We start from the raw sequence: 21,296 nt of genomic DNA on the forward strand, positions 1-21,296 counted from the left end.
GGTATCAAATTGGAGTTTCCCCGGATCATCAATGCATATACTGTAATTGTACGCAAGCATTTTTGATTCCATGAATTTAATACGACGATAGGTTAGAACTACGAATGTCGGTAAAACAGACATGCTACGGGATCCTCTTAAAGACGAGTAAGATTAAAGATATAATAAATTAATAACTTTGATATAAATCTACATAATTCGAAAAAGATTATTAAAGAAAGTGAACTTTTATTTACCTTCAGGTAATTTTATTATTCACCGAAACGATGCGCAGCAGCGGATGAATCTACGATGAATCTGTAACATACAATTAGAAAATTCACATTAGAACAGAGTATACAATTGGACCAACAATCATCAACGAACGATTGCGCATCGATTTAATCGGGTTTTTGAACAAAAATTAGATTTGTCCGGCCAACTTCGAACTAATTTTTGTTTCTTTATTTATAGAAAATTATAGACCAACAAATATTAATATTATGCCAACAATCACCTACAAACGACCAACAAACGATCTGCACAAAAAACAATAAAAAAAGTCGAAGTTGGCCGGCTAAGTTTCCAGAGGCGCAAATTCCCTTCCCGAAATCCCGAGACTGCCGGGAACTGGGGATTTGCGAGGCGTGTCGGTTGGCAGCCCTGCCGTTCTCCCTCCTGTCGCCGCTCTCATTGTTGCTGTTTTGTGGCCGGTGTGTTTGCTAGTTTACATTTTTGGTTCTTGGTTGTTTCCCTCGCGCGGAGCGGAGCGTTCTCCCCTGCGATATCTCGGATTTTACGCGGCGCGTCCTGTTGACAAACAATCGGGATAATTGAGAGAAAACGCAGAAGGTCCGACGGTGGTGGTTGTCGGCGGTGGCGGAAAAGATGCAAAATCTGGAGGAGGTGTTGCAGGCGCTCGATGAGTTCCAGAAGATGCGACCGTCGGTGATCCCGCAGGAGCTCGAGGACTACCTGTGCTGGGTCGCCAAGACCGGCGACCCCATCTACCAGTGGCCGCTGATCAAGACCCTCGTGCGGGAGAAGCTCACCCGCGTAATGACGGACTTCTACGAGAGCTGCACCACTCTGGAGATCGCGCCCTGCCCGAACGTCGAGCACTTCAACTACGACACCATGAAGAGTAACCTGCTCGAGAGGCTCGAGTCGTTCGCGAACGCGCCCTTCACCGTCCAGCGGATATGCGAGCTGTTGACGGCGCCGCGCAAGGAGTACAATCGCGTGGACAAGTTCATGCGCGCCATCGAGAAGAACATCCTCGTGGTGTCGACGCGCGAGCCCGGCCCGATAACCAGACGCGGCGAGACCGGCGACGGTATGGTCAACGGATCCGTCGAGGAGGACGCGGCCTCCGTCACACAGCAGCAGCAGCAACCGCCGCCACCGTCGCAGCCGCCGCCGCAACCTTCCTCGCAGCCGCCGACGCAGCCGAGCGCGCCGGACGTCGACATGGACTGGGAGAAGGACTGCAACCCCACCGTCACGATTAGCGTGCACACCGTCGAGAGCGAGCCGCAGACCCTCCTGCACGGCGCCGTCATGCCGGCCGCCGATTCCGCGCTGGCCAAGAATCTGTTTGCGGACGAGGCGGCGGTGCGGGACAAGTTCGAGCAGGCCGCCCCCAGGACGGACGTGGCGGCGTCCAACTACATCACCGCCGTCGCGGACTTCTCCGCCATACCGAATGTAAATGTGCAGCCGCACGGACCGGCGCCGGAGGCCGTGGCGACCGCCGTTCCAGTTGTGCAGAGTCTACCGGCCGTCGGGACGGCGCCCGACGACTCGACGCTCCCGGGCGCTGACGTAGCAGTGGCGATCATCAACGAGGACACCAATTCCCAGCCCAATTTGGACTTGGAGAGCGAGGAGATCGAGGCGACGGAGACGGCGAGTGTCGCGACGACAACTGCGACGGCGACAACGGCGACGGCGACGACTGCGACGACGACGACAGCGACGGCGACGTCCACGTCGGCGGTGGTGGCGGCGGCGACCACGACGGTGACCGTGGTGGCGACGGTGATTCCGTTGACGACGGACACCACGCGGAAGCTGCAGGCTGCCTTCCAGGCGAAACGCTTCGACTCGGGCGACAGCAAGTGCACGGACAGACCCGACGAGAAGACGACGGAGCCGGCCAAGTTGGGCGATGCGGAGGAGGCGATCGAGCGTCCCGCGAAAAGCGAGGAAGCGACCCTGGCCAAATCGAGCCCCGAGCGTATGGATCTTAACGAGATGTCTCCCGACGAAAGTAGATTAACCGACAATTTATTGCAGACCAACATCAAGGCGAGATCCGACGACGCGGACAGTGCGGAGAGTGTAGTCGAGGAGAGGCTGCCCGATAAACAGGAGGAAGAGGGAGCGTCGATCCTCGAGGAGATGGACGAGGAGAACTTGCGTCCCACGAGCGGTCACCACGCGAACGCGACCGAGTTTCTCGAGTCGCGGCCGGTGGAGAAGAACAGCGCAGCCACCCCCGACGGGTGCGTGAGCGCGGTCATCGTATCCAGCAGCGACGCGATGTACAAGACGGAAAAGTCTGAGGTGCACTCCGAAGAGGCGTCCGCGGCAATTTCTTCTACAGAGTCTACGTTCGCGCACGATCGACCTACGAGCGAGAAAACGGAGAGCGTGGAAGCGCTGGGTAAAGTCTCAGAAGCCATTCCTACGGTAGCGTCTTCCAACAGCAACGCTAACGGACGAGAGGAGCACGAGGCTGAGTTTAACGACGACAATTTGAACATTATGGAAATCTCCAACGATAAGCTGGCTCTTGCCGAGGCGTCAGAGCCGATAAGCGTCGTGGAAGAACCCAAAGAACCGGCGTCCGCAATTGAGAAACTCGACCCTGTCTCGTCCACCGTCGTCGAGATGACAGACGACAGCCCTGACAATGCCGCTTGTCGGTCGCCAAAGGACGATAAGTTAACGGGTGTTCCAGACGACAGTTTAGCAAATTCACAAGGCAATAAAGCGGCTGCGTGCATCGCGATAACGGGGAATCAATCTTCTGTAATAGAGAGTATAGCGTGTAGAAGGGAGGCGATGGAATCGATGGAGGTCGACGACGAAGAATCATTAGCGACGTTTCAACCGGATGAACCTATGGAGCAGGAAACAATAGAGGAGTTGTCGAAAAGTTAATCTTGACTTGTCTAATTGGTCTCTCCTTCCCTTCGTTTAACGTTTAGGCATCTATTCTTAAGACAGATGTCGGAATACGAACCAACACGTAAATATCTTTGCGCATAAAGTAAGACGCTTGCAACATGCTTGTGATGCGATATATACATATGTGTATTGTATGTATGTATATGTATACACACATACGTACACACGAGATTGTATGTGTATACATATATGTGCACATACATAATTTCTATAATTGGTAATTACGAATCATAAGAGTGAAATGGTGAGCAAACGTTAGGTAATGCTAAAAAAAAAAAGAAACGAAAAACTTGACTCCTAATTTAAATATTAACCGCTGCTTTAATTTATTTTGGATTTATCGTTAGACTGAATATAAGCTCTGATATTTACCTGTAAAGAGATGTGTCGAAGTGAATTTTCTATGATTCTCGGAAGGAAAAAGAACACTGCCTACTCCTTAAAAAAAAAAACAAGATTGTAATACTGTGAAACCGCTTGTATAGAAGTCAGATTTGGTAAACATTTAAATACGGATTTATACAAGTACCATGGATATCCGCTTAGAATAAGGTTGTGCCTATAATTATTATGTACATTGCACACTGGACAGGTATACCTAATGAGATGAATTTTTAAATAATGTACGAGTACCGTGCAGATTCACGTGACACTTTTACAATCGAGGCGAGCGGAGACGAGCTGCGTTCGTAATCACAGCCTTATACTAAGTTCCGATCAAATCTGGATATGCGTAATGCCAAAGGAACCAGTTAACTCCACGAATATGTTCGAAAATAAATCGCAGATACGTTCTTTGCAAAACTTTTTGTAGTCTTCAGAGACACCAGACCAATGTTGCTTTAACTGTCTATTAAAACTGCTGAAGAACTTACGTTCGAGACCAATTATTTCGAGTGTTTCGTATATAATTGTTTATCATAATCGGAGCATCATTAAAATTCATTTCACAATTTCCGTTGTCATTAGTAGGCAAGTATCAGTAGGGTATTTTCTTTTTGCGTTTGCTGCTATATGAAAGAGAAAAAGGCTCGAACAGAGCGAGCTATGTTCTGCGAGCTTACAAGCAGCTCTTTGTGATCGGATATTAACATTCTGATTCCTCCCGTGTCCTCTTTTCGACAAACAAAGAAGGTGTATTTTAAGTTGAACTGTGCATACAGGAAATCTGAATGAGAAACTTTAAAGCGGCCCATTGCAAACTGATGAAACTGACCTTATTGAAATTGATTCACAAATTAGAATCCGTCAGCATTATATCGAATCGCTTACAGTTATATGTATTTGCACAAAATGTTCACAAGCGGATTCGACGCGGTTCTACTGAAACGTTATTAGAATATTGTAGGAATATGGGATATATTAATTTAAGAATTAAACTAGATTAATAACACACAATATACGAATGTGGATATCTAAAAAAGATAGCTGTACATTATTTTATAAAAAAATATATAAAACTGAGAGATTGTCAATCTTTTCTACCTTTTATTCGTAGTATGTATGTACCTGACCTCGTTGAAAAAATTCTTCTTAAATATGTACTTTAAATTATTTTAAATATTCTCGAGGAAAAATAATAAGAGAGAAACGTTCGATCAGAGGGTGTTGTGTTGGCGCAAAATAACTACAGGCATCTCGCCGTCTGCAATTATTTTCGCAAATTGTATGCTACCTCTTTCTATGACATTCAGCAATAAACATAACACTAGATATAATATTAGCAAATTAATAAAATTAGTATGGCTCATGTGATAATGTGATAAACACAAGTTTGAAGGAATAAAGGACTGACATAAGAGTCGTGACAGTGTGTTAGTGTCTAAATATTTCATTGCAAATATATTACGAAAAACTATTACCTCAGCCAGAGTTTGAACCTGTGCCTCCCTTCTCGCTGGGCGGGCGTCTCAACCAATTCGACCACCGAGGCACATGGAAATATTCATCGCAATAAACAGTCTAATGATGATTCCCGAATGCCACCTATCGTGACAGTATTCGTAAACTATATAACACTAGACTGCTATTTTTTTTTATTCCAATTTCAGATGGCAATATATTCTCCCAGGAGAAATATGCCAATGTTGTACAGAAATTGTTCAATTCTCCCATACTTAAGATGATAAATACGTACATATATATATACATATAATACATTGATAGACTCTAAACGAACGTTATAACGTTGCAGCGAACAATTATTATCCAGCAATTTCTGTACACCTATGCGAACGTTTGATGTTTCACTAATTTCTTGAAAAGGCCATGCTCCAGATTCATCAACTCGGTATAAGTGCCAGTTTCCGCCACTTGTCCTCCGTCGAGCACCACGATTTTATCGGCATTTTTTATTGTACTCAGCCTGTGAGCGATCGTTATCACCGTCCTTCCGCGAATAGCACGTTCTAAAGCCTCTTGAACGAAATACTCGCTCTCCGCGTCTAAGGCACTAGTCGCTTCGTCAAGTATTAAAATTTTTGGTTTCTAGAGGAGAAAGAAACGAAAGACACGTATTACTTCGAAGAGTTGTTATTCTAATAATTCTTTAAATGACGATTTACCTTTATTAGCGCCCTGGCAATGGCGACTCTTTGACGCTGCCCGCCACTAAGGGCAATGCCCCTTTCCCCAACCATCGTGTCCAATCCATCGGTCATTTTCTCCGCGAACTGCAACACATGCGCCTGCCTCGCGGCCTCTTCCACGTCGGCGTCCGTCGCAGATTCCATTCCGTACAATATGTTGTCCCTTATCGAGCCGCTGAAGAGAACTGGCTCCTGGGATACAATGCTAATCTGGGACTTGACCCACGTGGGATCGAGTAACCGGAGATCGTGCTTGTCCAGGAGTATCGATCCCTCGGTAGGGTCGTACAGTCTCAACAAGAGCGTCGCCACGGTGGATTTGCCAGAGCCCGAGGAACCAACGATAGCCATCACGGAACACTTTTCTATATCTAAATTGAAACCTTTCAACACGGGCATCTTCTCCCGCGTTGGATACGCGAAGTGAACGTCTCGGAACGCAACGTCGCCCGACAATTCTCTCTCTAAGATTTGCCCGCCCTGAATGGGAATGAGCGGCTGCCGATCGATCAGCTCGAATAGACGAGCGTTCGCTCCCAGAGCCTTATTTAACTCGCTGTACGTCCTGGACAAGCCGTTCAGAGATATGCCCACGTACCCGGCGTACAATAGAAAGGCGCTCAAGCTTCCGATCGTTATATCGGAGCTCGAGACCATGAACACGCCGTTATAAAGGACCGAGAGAGCAATGGCGTTGCCGGAGAGACCGGTCATGCCGAAGAACAATCCTCTGTATCGGCTCTCCTTGTAACACAGCTTGAGAACGTCTTGCAGTTTAGCGCTGTATCTCTCGATCTCGCGTCTTTCCTGCGCGAACGCCTTGACGGTCCTTATATTGCTGATCCTTTCCTCCGCCGTCGTGTTGACCACCGCGAGACTGCTCTGCAGATCCTTGGAGATTTTCTTCAAGACGCGTCCACAGATGACAGCGACGACCGCGACAGGTGGTACGATGGCTAAGCCGAGTAGAGCCAGCGGTGGCGACACGTAAAACATCATAGACACTCCTGTGACTGCCATTATAGCGGAGCGCAAACCATCCGACACGTTGGACGTTACAGCGGAGCTGATAAGCTGTGTATCTCCTGCAAGAAAGGATAACGAAATCAAGATGAATTCTGACATCTCGACGATACATTGGCCCGTATTCTCAACCCTCTTTCATCGATAAAAGCGCCTTTAAGGGCCAGTTTCACAAACGTCTGTTATAAATGATTTTAACTAAGCGAGCACGTTCGCACGTTACAAAGTTCCGAGTTGATATTTCTTGCGAAAAATATTACCTCAGCCAGGGTTTGAACCTGGACTTTCCTGAGTAGGGATCAGAAGTATTGTTAAAAATGCCAGATATGGTCAAGAAAACACTGTAGTTGTGAAATCTTTTACTAATGCCCGTTTCTACCAATGCAGATTAACTGTAATCTCCTTTACCTCTCACCTTTTTCTGATTCGCAAAACTAGAAAGAGATACAAAGCAAGTTGAATCAAGATTAAAGTTAAACTGCATTGGTAGAAACAGGCACAAGTGATGAAACCAAACTCCCTTTTTAGATTGATGTCCTGTATCAATATTTACATACTTTCCTTTGCATTTATACAATTTTATCGTCACTTTCTAAGGCAAACTACTCACATCTCAACAAAGATTGACCGAAGAGTTAGGAACCAATCATAGCTTTCAATGTGGCCACGAACATAGCGCACAAAGCGTGGCTCTCTTTACGAAACGTACCGCTCAATCTCCCGACAAGTTCTCCCGTGCTTTGCCTGTCGAACATCGCCGTTTCCTGTCGAAGGATAGCGGCGTACGCCCGCTTCCTGAGAGACTGCGTGATTCTGTAGCCGGCCGTCGACATGAGATAAACCCTGCCGAAGTTGCTCACGCCGCCTATGAGAAATACTACAAACAGAGCAAGCGTTAGCCGATTAAGGTTTTCCTTCATGTTCGTTTTTTCCACGGTATTGACAACGTCTATCACTTTGCCAAAGCAGAACGGGACCGCCATTGTCACGCTGGACGACACGAGCAGCAGGGCGACGGCCTTCATCAGGGTCCACTTCTCGGGGGCGGCGAGTAAGATCAGCGTCCTCAGCTCCGAGCGTCTCCTCGCCTTAACCGCGCGCACCACGGCGTCGGTGCTCGCGCGGTGCCGCAGTCCGATGAGCACGTGGCCGCTCCTGGAGAGCCTGACGGCCTGGCGAGGCAGGCACGCGCCGAACAGATACCTCTGCGCCACGTCGATCCCGCATCGTCCCGGTCTCCGCAGGACACCAGGACTGGACAACAATTTCCAGAGAATCGTCATGTTACACGCGGCCGGACTGTCGCAACGCGCGACATGCGGGAACCGAGCGGGTGATAAACGGACGGTCTCGCGGCGACGGAGATCGGACTTGGAGCGGAGCTAACCTAAAAAAAACAACAGTCGCTCGTCACAATATTGTCATCGCCGGCGTGCGATCGGCTTTTTGCCGGAAATGGTCCAGCGACGTTAAACTTCTAGTCCCGATTGTCCTGCCGGCTGGTCAGAAGACAACTCTCCTAACAGCACAAACCTTGTACACGCCGATCGGACGGGAGAAATTCATCGTGGAATCATGGTCGAATTTTCGAATGTGGCCAAGTAGGGATGCGCCATCTTGAGTCGATTCTGTCGATCCCTCGAATCGATTCCTCGCTGTTTCGATCTCGTACGAGTCGATCCTTCGCGCTCAGAATCGCGCGTCCGGGCTGGACGATAATACAGGGACGCGACACAAGTAATATACAAAAAGTAGTAGAGAAAGCCACAATTTCCCTGCCCGATTATTAATAACAAATGAATATTTCGTAAACGTGGAAATTATACGAGTCAGCCATTCTGCGAAAGCTATACATTGACAATCGTAACTGCGATTCCTACTCCATAGAACATTGCCGAGGCGACGTCGGCTATTCAGAAATCGGGCCGCGAATCACCCGCGAAGTCGAGAGAGATGGATCGCGCGGCACCCCGGTGGTCCCTTCGCGAGGTGTAAAATGGCAGAAATGGCGAGAGGTTTCGCCGCGCACACGCACACACGTACAGTGGACGCAAGGCTCGTTGTCAGGCAGGTGTGAGTGCGCTCTTTTCTATATTCGCTGTCGCGCATGTGCGCGCACACGCTTACCCTCCGCGCACGGTGCGCGATGGTGTACAAGACGCGCGCGCGCGCGCGTCCATCATGAGTCACAGAAGCCGCGGGTCGCCTCTCTCCGGTGGGCCGCGTTTCGTGATCGAGCCACCCTCGCACCGACGACAGGCGGAAGTGCGACTGTAGACCCGGGAGCACGTGGGTGAGATCGCTCTCCGTTTCGGGAGGCTCGCCGCCGCCGTCGCCGTCGCCGTCGCCGCCGTCGCCGCTGCCGCTGGAGAAGATGGCTCTGGCAGCCGGTAGTCGCGTCCCTTCGCTCGCCGTCGTCGTCGCCGTCACCCTCGCCCTCGCCGTCGCCGTCGCGTGCACCTAGTGTCGTGCGCGCCTCCCTCCTCCCGCGCCCCTGTCACCGCTCCCTCGCACGCCTCCTCCACGCGGCGGACCCTCAGGCGTTGTTTGGGCGGCCCGCTCGCCGTCGTTCGTCTTCTCCGTGCTCTCCTCTGACTGTTTCGCTTGCGATGCGCCTCTGTGAGACCCCTTGGAGCACGTCGGTCCCGGGACGGGGGTCTGTAGCGATCGTGGCTCGCGGGGAGTCCCGTGAGCGCTGAGGGTACAGGAGGGATAAAGGAGAGGAGCGGAGGATCGAGAGTCGCGGGCGGTTGCGCGCGGATGTTTTGTATCCGTCTGACTTCCCCTTTTCGCACTAAGCATCTCGAAAGGTGAGTCGTGCCAATACAGCTGCATATCTAGCCACCCACTTTTATGCCGCGCGAGCTTTCCCTTTGTCCGAAGATTGTTACGGATGATACGAATGTCATTGTTCGATCTCTTCGCTGGCCGTTCCTGCGTTTCAAAGCCGACGTACACGTAGATCTGCGGCGGGAGTGATACAATTTTAACAAACGGACCCCTTTTGGAATAGTTTATACATTGTTGTAACCGCCGTCGGCTAAAACGTCTGCCTGTTTCCAGTTACCTCGCTGTTACCGCATACAAGCCTGGCGGGCGAAACCATGGATCAGACGAGAAACAGGCCGAGCAGGCCGCGACTGCGGTCCCATGGCAATTCCGCTAGGGTGCTCGTGTTTGATCAGAGCGAAGCCGAGGAAACTGCCAACGTGGAAACGGAAATGCAGAAACGTCCGGCACCGCCAAAATTGGAAAGCAAGGAGGCTCCAGTTCGGCCCGGTCAGTTTTCTTCTGTATTAATGTCCACTGACCTTGTCATTCCTCACCGTTCTTGCAAAATGATTTATCCCGTTGAGCTGTGCGACACGTGATTGTATGAATATCGTATGATTTCAGTTAGCGGAGAGCTGTCGAATCTTGTGCGCATGAGAAATTCCGCGATAGGAAAGTCGGCGCCTTCTCTGTCGGTCCACGTTAGTATGTTTTCGATCGGTGGTGATGTTGGCTTAAAAAGTCACTTCAACTCTGCGGATCGCCAGTATTAAAATATCAAATTAAATCCTTGATCGACCTCAAACTGGCGAAAATTTATTTAGCCAGAAGCACAACGTTGATGAAAGGCCTGATCCAAGTTCCAGCATCGTGGACACAGGCCTTGACCGCAGGCCGAAACCTTGTGTTTTTCGCTAAATGAATTCTCGCCAGCTCGAGGCCGATCAATAATTTGAGGTGTTAACTTACTTGCGCATACCTGACAGTAACGTTCGTTTTTCTAGCGTGACTTCAACATTTCTCGTCGCGCTGCTAAGGCGGCTCATCGCAAGTCTCTCATCGCCACCACGTCGCCTACCTTACCGCGTTGCCATTCACCTTTGTCAGGTGTGTAATTTTCATATCTTTCCAATCTTTAAGAACGTTTCTTTCTTCAAGTCTGAAAAAAATACAGGGATGTTATCTAAAATAGTAATTGAACGTAAACACAATTTATTTGATTTCGTTAGATTTAGAACACGTTGAAATATTTCCCGTCCGTCTAGTGTCCTTGATGAGTTAGATCTCGAAAGAATCCCGCGTCGTAGACTTAAATCTCGTTCTCCGCCTAGCGGAGAGATTGTCTTTGCCGTTCACTCGATCACTCGGCGATACAGTAGATTAACTTTTTCTACTGCTTGTTTCCCGATATAGCATTCGTCCCGATTGTAGGCAGTCCCCTAGAGAGCCCTAGGATGTCATCCAGTCCACACTTTGCTTTTGCTCCAATTAAAAGGTACTTACTTTATATTTATATTTGTCTTGGGACATTGAAATTAGCCCGAGCTGATTGCTCAAGTAGGTAGGGTGACGTCGTTGTAAGCGCTATATCTTCCGCGCGTTATGTAAATAGAAAAGAAAAATGGTGAGGCAAAAACTGCGCTGTGCAAAGTTTGCGAAAGGAAGCGAGAGCCTGATGAAGAAATGCTTGTAAGTTTCCACGCGACGTAAACTTTAGAGACACGACGCGATGCCTCAATGTCCCCTTACGATTCGCTTCTGTAAGATTCTTGAGAAGGGACTGTTAAATGAGCGTAATATTATGATATTCAAGAATTGGCGGAGGTGCTACAGGAACTGGCGATGGCAGGAGATGGTCAGTTGCCAGTTTACCGTCCAGTGGCTACGGAACGACGCCTGGTTCCAGCAATGTTTCGGTAGGTCGATTGATATGCGCGCAACACCTCCCGTCCGCCCCAACTACGATTCTAATTCGCCATTTGTATTCCGCCAGTCACAATATTCGAGTCAAGAACGTTTGCATCAACTGCCGAATGTTCCCACCAAGGACGAGCTACGCATGTTGTCTTGTCATTTCTCCAAGCCCGGGACACCGTGCTCCTCGCATCCGGGCTTCCCAGGTTCTAGCATATCTAGTATTCCGGGCAGCGCGTCTCTCAGCCTTGAAGAGGAAGGCCGTCGGTCGCCGTTACATCGCCCACGTTCCCGAAGCTTGAGGTACGGCGCACGAACCGATCGCACGTGCGATCCGTTAAAATTTCTTCAAATCTGCACAACGGTTTTTAATTGATCAATGTTAAGTCGCAATTAATAAACCGACAAATATGTTAATCGTCTGTAATTTTTCTACAATTGCAGCAGTCCAAGTCGATCACCCGTTCTTGACAGTGAAATTGTTATGATGAACACTTTATACAAAGAAAGGTTTCCAAAGGTATTTTCCATTAATTCTTTGTTTAATATCAAAGAATGTTAAAATAGCCGATTGCGTCAAGCGCGATAATTACATTTTCAGGCGACGCAACAGATGGAAGAGCGACTGACCAATTTTATTAATGAAAACAAAGAGATAGATGAATACGAGGTAGTGGTTAACATGACGCAAGACTCGTTACCAATTTTACGCTTTGTGCATCATCAAGTAATCGAGATGGCCAGAGACTGCTTGCAAAAATCTCAGGAAAAATTAATTACAACGAGATACTTTTACGAGATGAGCGAGAATCTGGAACATCTATTAATGGAGGTGTGCCGCTTTTTTTGGACTGAGTGTATAAGGATTGAAGATTAGTTTCTTCAAATTGCCAGTATAATAACAAAATTCCATATTTCATTCGACCACAGCTGGTCGCATTTGTTAATTAATCGGTTAACGCAAAAAATTTATTGCGAAAAATACTACCTCGGCCAGGGTATGAACCTGGACCTCCCTCACTCTCTGGGCGGGCGTCTCACCAATTCAACAACTGAGGCATGTGGTAATATTTGTCGCAATAACAGTATAAAGATAACATCCTCGCGTCTGCGTTAACAGATTAACAAATGTGGCCAGCTGTGGGCGAATGAAGTTTGGAATCGTATAAGGATTATTGCAATTCTTTTGCAGACGAAAGATAAATCTTTAGAGGCGGCGACGAGATTAACAGGATTAATAAAAAAATTACTATTAGTCATATCGCGTCCAGCTCGTCTATTAGAGTGCTTGGAATTCGATCCTGAGGAATTTTACCATTTGCTCGAACAAGCAGAGGGCCAAGCTAAAGTCAATGTGGGACTAAAAGCCGATATTCCTCAATATATCATTACAAAACTGTCCTTAAATAGAGATCCTATATCTGGTATACATTTCTACCTTTTTAAATCAAATCGCAATGTATTTTTAAAGCAATCTATTATTTAATCTTCTTACACGTTCAACTTATAGAGTTGCAGGAAGACTTGAATAAATTAGAGGATTCTGCGAGTTCTAGCGACAGTAATTTGCAAGTGGCGTCAAGTCCGAATAAAGACGATGACAAGTGTCAGCGTATTCCGTGCGAAGGTGATTACGAAGTACTGAAGCTCATCAGCAATGGCGCGTATGGCGCTGTGTATCTAGTTAAAGAGAAGACTACGCGGCAGAGATTTGCCATGAAGAAAATCAATAAGAATAATTTGATGCTACGGAATCAAGTGGAACAAGTGTTTGCCGAAAGGGATATAATGAGCTTCACGGATAATCCGTTTGTAGTGTCTATGTATTGTAGTTTCGAAACTAAGGTATGCGTTTCATTTACATCGCGAATTGTACAATATGACGTGCGTCATTGATCGTTAACGCAATTGCGTGGCCTTTTCAGAAACATTTATGCTTAGTAATGGAATATGTAGAGGGTGGAGATTGCGCGAATCTTTTAAAGAATATAGGTCCACTGCCACCAGACATGGCAAGATTTTATTTCGCCGAGACTGTCTTGGCTGTCGAATATTTACACAGTTACGGCATTGTACATCGAGATTTGAAGCCTGATAAGTAAGACCGTATAAGACATAAAAACAACGTATATTAAATACACGAGAAAAAAAATTCCGATAATCACAAGCTATCTCTTTTCTTTTTAGTTTACTTATCACTGCCATGGGACACATCAAGCTTACTGATTTTGGCCTCAGTAAGATGGGTCTAATGTCCTGTAAGTACGAAATCTCTAATTGCAATTAACAACGGAGTCGGAAGTGAATAAATGTCCGCGTCTCATCTCCAGTGGCAACAAATCTCTACGAGGGTTATATCGACCGAGACACACGGCAGTTCTCGGACAAGCAAGTGTTCGGCACGCCGGAGTACATCGCCCCGGAAGTTATATTGCGCCAGGGATATGGTAAACCGGTCGACTGGTGGTCTATGGGTATTATATTGTACGAATTTCTAATTGGCTGTGTCCCGTTCTTTGGCGAGACACCCGAGGAGTTATTTGCTCACACAGTTAACGGTGAGTTTTCTTCAATCGGCTTTTAGTCGGCTTGATACAAACTGAATCGACACAGTCTAAAGTATTCTCTCGCGAACATACGTTGTACGAAGCAATACAATCTTGTATCTTCCAGACGACATCGAGTGGCCGGACGAGGACGATTGGCCCGTTCAACCTGAGGCGAAGGACATTATAACAGCTCTTCTGCATCAGAGCACTAGGGATCGACTGGGAACTGGTGGGTCGCACGAGGTCAAGGAGCATCCATATTTTTATGGAGTTAATTGGAACAGCTTACTCAGGCAGAAGGCTGAGTTTGTGCCACAACTAGTTAACGATGAGGATACAAGTTACTTCGATAGTAAGTGCCATATATTGCAAGATTTATTCTCCATGTGGACGAATGTCGAGACAACCTGTATGTTTAATACTTTCCTCAATCTATGAATACACTTGAAATCCATGCTAAACAGCTATAATAGCGGTCTAACTTTCTATCTCTTCCGTTATTGAAATACATTATTCTCGTGATATTTCAGCTCGTATGGATAGGTATAATCATGACTTAGGCGATGACACAGACGACACCGATGACTCCCCCTTGTTCGGATCGTTCTCCTCTTACTCGCCTCAGTCGCGCAAGATCTCGCAGACGCGCCCGCCTCAGTTCAACTCTGACGCGGAGTCGGACGCCTCCAAGAAACAGCTGTTCCGAACCGAGCTCGAAGGCACGTTCGCGCAATTGTCCCTCGGGTCGACCGCGTCGTCGGTCACGCCGCCATCCAAACTGACCGAGCCACAGTCCGCGCAATCGGCTGAGAAACATCGGCTGCCCTCCTCGTCAGTGAAGAACAGTTCCTGCGCTGAGAATCAAAGCAGGACCGACAAGCTCAACGCCACGTCGTCGTCCAGCATGACTCACAGCGCTACGGTCTTGTCCGGTAACGAGCCGCAATTGTCGGCCGTTAAGGGCACTCAGGCGGAAAGGGCGTCGATTAATCTGAGCACACCCGATTCCTCGCAAACCGAGTCTGAAGACATTAGTCCGCAGATCCAGAGAAAGCGGCACACGCATGCCCGTGACAAGCTGCCCAGGTTCAGTATATCCGTTGATGATGAACACATGTGAGTCATTCATTTACATCCTCGCGACGCAACACAGCTTTCTTTCGCTCTTTTCTCTTTGATTTGCTCTTAACTCTCGTATACTTCCACAACTTCTATAACTTCTATTTATGTACAAGTAATATTGCAGTTTTCAACTTGCAACAGTAACGTGTTCTTGTATAATAATCTACGTAGCTGCTATTCATGCATTTAATAAATTTGTGATTCATTCAACGTTTATATAATCGTGTCCAATAATTGTAAGATGATAATTTTTTGTTCTCAGATCAGATCTTTCTCACACACACACACACACACACACACACACACACACACACACACACACATCTTCACAATCATATACTTCTCTTTCTCTTTTTATTTCAATTTTTTAACTCGTATAAGTTTCTAATTTCTATACGATATTAATTTATGTACTTCACAGTTTCATAGCATTGTAATTCGTATAACAATCGACATGGCATTTAAATTTTAATACATCTATTCATACATTCTTCTAATAATAATAATTTTCTTTTCTAATATCTTCATTTCTAACTTCTGTGCATAATATCAATTTATGTATTTTATAACATTGATGTAATTTATATAGTAATCGACATAGCCACTTGCATTTTATGTATCTACGATTTATTTAACGAGTAGATATATTCGGTTGTAATTGCAAAATCCTAATTTTTTTAGATTGGATCTCGCAGCGGCAAATAAAGACCTAGCGGAGGAGAGCAAGCACAACTCCAGCACTGACTCGTTTGAGTCCTTCAACGCCATATCCGTGTTACCATCCGCCCGGCAAAAATCTCGATCCGTCATAAAATCCGCCTCGACCAGTGGACTGTCGTTGGTGATCCCGACCAGCGACTTTTCCTGTATGTATCTCGAGAAACAAATGTTTTCGTTCTAGCTGAGGCTCAACTGCACTTGCATCGAGGCTCCTTTTCTTCTCGTAATTGATGGCGAGGCTAAGGCCCGGTTTCACCAAACGTCGCGTAACTTTAATCTTAGTTTAATTCATGTTTGTCTCTTTCTAGAGTAACAGTTGGAAAGAAAGAGACAAAGAACGAATTAAGCTAAGCTTAAAGTTAAGCGACGTTGGTGAAACCGGGCCTTAGAGACGGAAGCTTGTTGCAAGCTTTTTTATATATGTCTACGGGTTTTTTTATTACACCTGGACCGTACATTATTTTTATTTTCCGATGAGGTGGTTCAACGTCTGGTTATTTATTATTTAAAATATGTATATTTAGATGACGCGCCGCTAAATGTTCAACCTATCGAGTCGCCTGGTGGATCGTCGACCGCGTCTTCGAGGGACACTTCTCCCTGTCGTGAGCTGAGTCCTCTCGTGACTAGTCTGAAACCGCCTATTATCATCCGTCGAGGACCGTGCGGCTTTGGCTTTACCGTACACACTATCAGAGTTTACTACGGCGACAGCGATTTCTACACTATGCATCATCTAGTGATGGCACGTATAAATGACTCACGTCAAGTATCTATTAATTCTAAGAATGCTAATCTACAGCGTACTTTACAAACTGCCAACCCTTTTGTGTAACTATCTCTATTGTGACGGAGCCTATTGAATTTTATGTCTTTACATTTATCTAGTTCTATTTGTACTTGTTATCCCGCGTTTTATTTTCAAATTTTATATGTTTCATTTCTCTCTGTCAAGAGAATAACTTTCCTTTTTCTCTCTAAAATATTTTAATCGCAACATTTTTAAAAATTCCTAATATTTAATTGTATATAAATACCTTTTTACAGGAGGTCGAACAGTCCAGCCCGGCATTTGAAGCTGGCTTGAGACCCGGTGATCTCATAACGCACATAAACGGTGAGCCTGTGCAGGGTCTGTACCACACCCAGGTCTTGCAGCTGATGCTGAGTGGCGGCGATCACGTAACGTTACGTAGCACGCCGCTGGAGAACACCAGCATCAAGACGGGCGGTAGGAGGCGTGATCTTGCACAGAGTAAACTGGCTCGCCGTACGCTGCACAAGCAGCGGAAGCAAAAGCGGGATCACTCGGACAAGAAGCGGAAGACGTCCCTCTTTAAGAGAATAAGTTCCAAACGGGCGAGCGTAGAGATGCAGCAGGTACACTGGGAAATTTTGCTTGTACACAACTTGAATACGATTAATTATGCATTTCGTGATCTGTGTTATACATTAACTTGCTAATCACTATGTTAGATTACTAGTCCCGTTGTGCGATGCATCTAATGCTGATTTGTCAATTTGCACAGCGAGATATGTACAGAATTGCGTTTGTTCTTGACACGCTATTGCAAAGAAAAAAAAGAGAGAACCGAAGAGACTAAAGCACCAGCATATTACGCGATTACACTGATTACGTTAAGTGCATTTTCTTTTGCAGCCGTTAACTATCAGTTGTCCATTGTCAGCACCCATTTTGTCCAGCGACAGCAAACCTCCACTTATGGTATGATTTCTTATACATTCGCTCATCTTTCCCGTCGATCTCCATCGATGTCGTTTCTGTTTTGCTACGTCGTTCTGTTGACAACATTGTATTTCTTATGCGATTACACGGCTTTCGAATGCTATTTCCACACTCCGCAAATAATTACTGCGTTCGAGAATTTTTGTACAACAGCCCACGATTGCCAGTTGTTAACAATAACATAAAGTCGTATTATCAGATTGACTCGTTTCACGAAACGAGGTGCTCCACGAGTAAGAAAGGTTCTTGCACCCTCGCACTGATAAATTTGGAAAATTTTGCAGATGGCCGCGGGAATTTGTTCGCCCTCGATGGTCACGCCCAGCCGGTCGTTTCAGTCCTTCACCCGTTCGCAAGAGACTTCGCCGTACTTCACGTCGTGCTCGAAATCCATCTGCAGTCCGTCCCCGCCGACGAATCGCCCCAACGCGGACTCTTATCATTCTACCGGGAACTCGAGTCCGTGCTCGAGCCCGAACTCCTCGTCTCCGGGCTCGAACACGTCCGCGGGTAATCTGTCTGGCATCTCGAACCAGTCGCATTACCAGCGCCCGAGCACTCTTCACGGTCTCAAGCACAAGCTGCACACGGCCGCGAAGAACATCCATTCGCCGAATCGCAGGAAGTCCGTGGGCCACATACCGCTGTCGCCGTTGGCCAGAACACCGAGCCCGTCGCCGATCCCGGCCAGTCCGACCAGAAGTCCAAGTCCGCTGGCATTTCCGACGGGCCATCAACCCGGTAGCTCCAATACTACTCAATCATACAGTCCAGGTATGAAAAAGGGCGCAATTGTACGATTTAACACTTTGATGGTGTGTGTCATGTGATGATTGCGTGCGCGATCAATCAATCAATCTTTAGATTTTTAGCTTTGCCAATGACCAACAAATCAAACTTGTGTGTCCCGGTTTGCACATGATGTGAACGTAATTCTATCCTTGCTTACGTTCCGATCTGAGGCATTTTCTTTATGCGACGCGACAAAGGTTTTCGCTTGGCAACAGTTTCCGGAATAGTCCACTTTCGTCTGTATTGTATACCTGGGGCTCGATCGTGAATCTTTTCTTCTATCGTGAACTTCGATCTCTTCTTCCTAATGTCATACACTGTTGAGCGTCCAACATCGTAATGTTTTGCAATCTTAAGGCCTGTGTCCACGATGCTGGAACTTGGTCCAATGCCTTTACGTATATTCTCACCATTATCTCATTTCCTTAAAATCTCCATCTTGTCATTTAATGTTTGAAGTTTTATGTTTTCTTTTAGTGGACATTTTAAAACTTGTATATAAATTTATACAAACAAAAGAAAAGTAAAGAAAGCGCCGATGTATTTTCGGAAATATTACTGTGGAAACAATGCTGCGTCGACGATGGCTCAAGTCATTGTAACACACAGACTATACACGCGAGCCTCTCGCCTGGGGTGCGAAAGTTCGGAAACATCACCCGGGTGTACTTTCTCTCCCGTTTTGCAACTCGCATATTCTCCTTAAATGAAAAACGAAATCGTCTATCATGTACAATGTTTTGCAAACACAAGTCAAAATTATAAATCCAAAGTTCATAACATGTACGTCAGCGGTACTTTTACTTACTTTTAATGTTTATTATATCGTTGAGTAATGTAATGATTTTGCGACACTAGGAGCGTGTTTATCAACGCCGAACAGTCAGAAGAAGGGATATGGTCGTCCGAAATCCGCGGAGCCTGGCTCGCCGCTGCTCCGACGAGCGCTCAGTCCCGATCGGCTGCATCCGCGCTCGGCGGAGAACAAGACGTCGATATCGCCGCTGGCGAACACCGTGGTCAAAGTAACACCACGTGTGACCATTGCACAGTCGTCCCACAACAGCAGCGATACCTGTTCGGACGAATCCAACGACAGTTTCAAGGAGGCCAGCGAGGGCGCCAAGGGCGAGAAAAAAGTGCCAAGTGAACAGAAAGCGGACTACTCTAAATTGACTCACGGTATCTCCATCAATTTAGGAAACGTAGGCATGTCGAATTCCTGTGGTAGCACGCAACTGCCGCGAATAGCCGAGGAGAAGGACTCGCCAACGGGCACCAAGAGTGACGATTACTCGTCGTCGAAGGAGATCGGCACGGAGAAAAGCGACAAGCAACAGTCTACGTGCGGTAACAATCAGTCGGGGAGCGCGGAAAAAGCTCAGAGCGATGAGCGCCAAGCGGTTGCCAGCGGCAGCAGAGTATTGCAGCACAATGAAAAGGAAGATGCAGCCGCTCAACATGGCGTTCCGCATGCGAACGCGCAGCAAGCAATCAGTGTCGCTGCTATACAGAAGAATCTGGATCAGAGACATTGTCAGAGTGACGAGAGATCTGTCGTAGCGCCGACATTGTCACACAAACCGCTCGTCACCGAGCAGAAAAACATTAGCAAGGGTAATACGGAAGAGATTAAAAAGACATCCAAGAAATACAAGTCCGACTCTGGCGACGGCTCCCATTCTGGCACGCACGAGAGCAACGCAGGGCTGGGGAGAGATAAAAAGAACTAATTAATTTCGTGCTTTCGAGTAAATTGAGGCGGCACCGGTTTTCTCTATACAGCGGAGAGTCTTGAATTACCTGTGTGTTAATCAAACGTGAAATAAGGCGAAAGTTATCCCTCGCAGAGTTTAAATAACTTTGTCGAATAAAATGTTAACGATCATACGAGAGATAAGAGACTAATCAAAAGAAAAAGAAAGGAAAGAAAGCGAAAAGGGTGGAAAGATCACAGATTTTGAATTTATATAGCTTTATGGAACTTCTATATTCAAACTTATAGGCTTCCGTCAAATGAATACCTGAAAGCGATCAAGATACTTATATATATATTTCCGAGAAAAAAAAGGTTTTAATCTATTTCCGTAAGATATAATGTTTGTCATGTACAAGATACGCTGCAAACCTTCAAACGAATTTACAAGATGAGAAACAGATTATTTTAACTGTCAAGACGCAAAAACTCAAAGTTACTAACTCGAAATCACAAAATTACATATTGAAGTTGTTCTAACAGTGAGACGATTGGAGTGATTTTATGCTTCGGGCTACAGTATTTACACGATCTCATTTACATTTATATCTAAATAATATTAGCACGTATACACACACATGTACTCATACACATCATATACAAAACACACACACAACGCAACACATATTCAACATAGTATTCAATGGCTCGCATACAATGTCCCGTGTACGCGAAATAGTTTTATAGCGTATTTATTTTTGAAGAAAGGGTGAGAAAAAGCAAAGAGAATCTATGACGCTATTTTGTTGCGATGGTTTATGTAATATACAAGATGATTCCGTTGCGCGTAATTATAAAATTAGAAGTGCAGTGACAAAAAATTAAGAAGCTAAATAATTTTCACCTGAATTATTCAATGCGTTCCGTTCCTTGATTGTACCGTAGTTGATTGCACTGACTGCAAAATAAATGTGTTTTATTCAACGAAATATTATTCTTTTATCCAGTACATTCAATTACATGCAAAGAAGAAAGTTACTTCAGCACATATAGGGAGAAAATTAAATTGAAAGACAAAATTACTTAAATATATAAGTATATAAGGAGAGCAACTGTTTCGTTTCTTAATTTGCTTCTCCATAAGTATTTGTATTGTCACGAGATGAAGAGATGCAATTGGTGCTTACACATTTGCGTAA

The 21,296-nt window shown here is 46.1% G+C and overlaps 3 protein-coding genes across 8 annotated transcripts; 2 read left to right on the plus strand and 1 right to left on the minus strand.

Annotated features, from left to right (window-relative positions):
* Positions 1–662: 662 nt before the first annotated feature.
* Positions 663–4,649, plus strand: LOC105568234. Its single transcript, XM_012023710.1, has one exon. The coding sequence runs from the start codon at positions 868–870 to the stop codon at positions 3,145–3,147; it is 2,280 nt and encodes a 759-aa protein (XP_011879100.1). The 5' UTR covers positions 663–867; the 3' UTR covers positions 3,148–4,649.
* Positions 4,650–5,187: 538 nt separating this feature from the next.
* On the minus strand, positions 5,188–10,118 carry LOC105568237 (ATP-binding cassette sub-family B member 10, mitochondrial). Of its 2 annotated transcripts, none has more exons than XM_012023717.1 (4): positions 10,097–10,118; positions 7,495–8,172; positions 5,739–6,847; positions 5,188–5,661 (listed from the first exon to the last, which is right to left on the minus strand). In XM_012023717.1, the coding sequence occupies exons 2-4, from the start codon at positions 8,066–8,068 to the stop codon at positions 5,401–5,403; spliced, it is 1,944 nt and encodes a 647-aa protein (XP_011879107.1). In that variant the 5' UTR covers positions 8,069–8,172; positions 10,097–10,118; the 3' UTR covers positions 5,188–5,400. The 2 variants fall into 2 exon arrangements, with proteins under 2 accessions (XP_011879107.1, XP_011879106.1); XM_012023716.1 differs by lacking the exon at positions 10,097–10,118 and adding an exon at positions 8,319–8,402.
* On the plus strand, positions 8,828–21,081 carry LOC105568235 (microtubule-associated serine/threonine-protein kinase 3). Of its 5 annotated transcripts, none has more exons than XM_012023712.1 (22): positions 8,828–8,858; positions 9,849–10,064; positions 10,182–10,258; positions 10,562–10,664; positions 10,971–11,052; positions 11,371–11,473; positions 11,551–11,774; positions 11,916–11,991; positions 12,073–12,303; positions 12,664–12,895; positions 12,982–13,316; positions 13,397–13,569; positions 13,659–13,729; positions 13,802–14,029; positions 14,145–14,372; positions 14,551–15,136; positions 15,824–16,008; positions 16,387–16,607; positions 16,910–17,242; positions 17,523–17,588; positions 17,894–18,383; positions 19,260–21,081. In XM_012023712.1, exons 2-22 carry the CDS (start codon positions 9,890–9,892, stop codon positions 20,132–20,134), a joined length of 5,094 nt encoding a protein of 1,697 aa, XP_011879102.1. In that variant the 5' UTR covers positions 8,828–8,858; positions 9,849–9,889; the 3' UTR covers positions 20,135–21,081. The 5 variants fall into 5 exon arrangements, with proteins under 5 accessions (XP_011879102.1, XP_011879101.1, XP_011879104.1 ...); XM_012023711.1 differs by lacking the exon at positions 8,828–8,858 and adding an exon at positions 9,335–9,595; XM_012023713.1 differs by lacking the exon at positions 8,828–8,858 and adding an exon at positions 9,336–9,595 and having other exon boundaries at positions 14,551–15,106.
* Positions 21,082–21,296: the final 215 nt, after the last annotated feature.

This window comes from Vollenhovia emeryi, unplaced genomic scaffold, assembly GCF_000949405.1.
Source record: "Vollenhovia emeryi isolate VEMERY1.0 unplaced genomic scaffold, V.emery_V1.0 DF939130.1, whole genome shotgun sequence".
NCBI classification, from domain to species: domain Eukaryota; kingdom Metazoa; phylum Arthropoda; class Insecta; order Hymenoptera; family Formicidae; genus Vollenhovia; species Vollenhovia emeryi.

What these genes read in the sequence shown, in the direction of transcription:
- LOC105568234 (XM_012023710.1), top strand. Translation starts at nt 868, where the DNA reads ATGCAAAATCTGGAGGAGGTGTTGCAGGCGCTCGATGAGTTCCAGAAG.
- LOC105568237 (XM_012023717.1), bottom strand. Translation starts at nt 8,068, where the DNA reads ATGACGATTCTCTGGAAATTGTTGTCCAGTCCTGGTGTCCTGCGGAGA. An exon ending in ACTTGTCGGGAGATTGAGCG is followed by an intron (nt 6,848 to 7,494) that starts GTACGTTTCGTA and finishes CCTTTCTTGCAG; the next exon opens with GAGATACACAGCTTATCAGC. An exon ending in TTGCCAGGGCGCTAATAAAG is followed by an intron (nt 5,662 to 5,738) that starts GTAAATCGTCAT and finishes TTTCTCCTCTAG; the next exon opens with AAACCAAAAATTTTAATACT.
- LOC105568235 (XM_012023712.1), top strand. Translation starts at nt 9,890, where the DNA reads ATGGATCAGACGAGAAACAGGCCGAGCAGGCCGCGACTGCGGTCCCAT. An exon ending in TTGCCATTCACCTTTGTCAG is followed by an intron (nt 10,665 to 10,970) that starts GTGTGTAATTTT and finishes TTCCCGATATAG; the next exon opens with CATTCGTCCCGATTGTAGGC. An exon ending in TAAGATGGGTCTAATGTCCT is followed by an intron (nt 13,730 to 13,801) that starts GTAAGTACGAAA and finishes TCTCATCTCCAG; the next exon opens with TGGCAACAAATCTCTACGAG.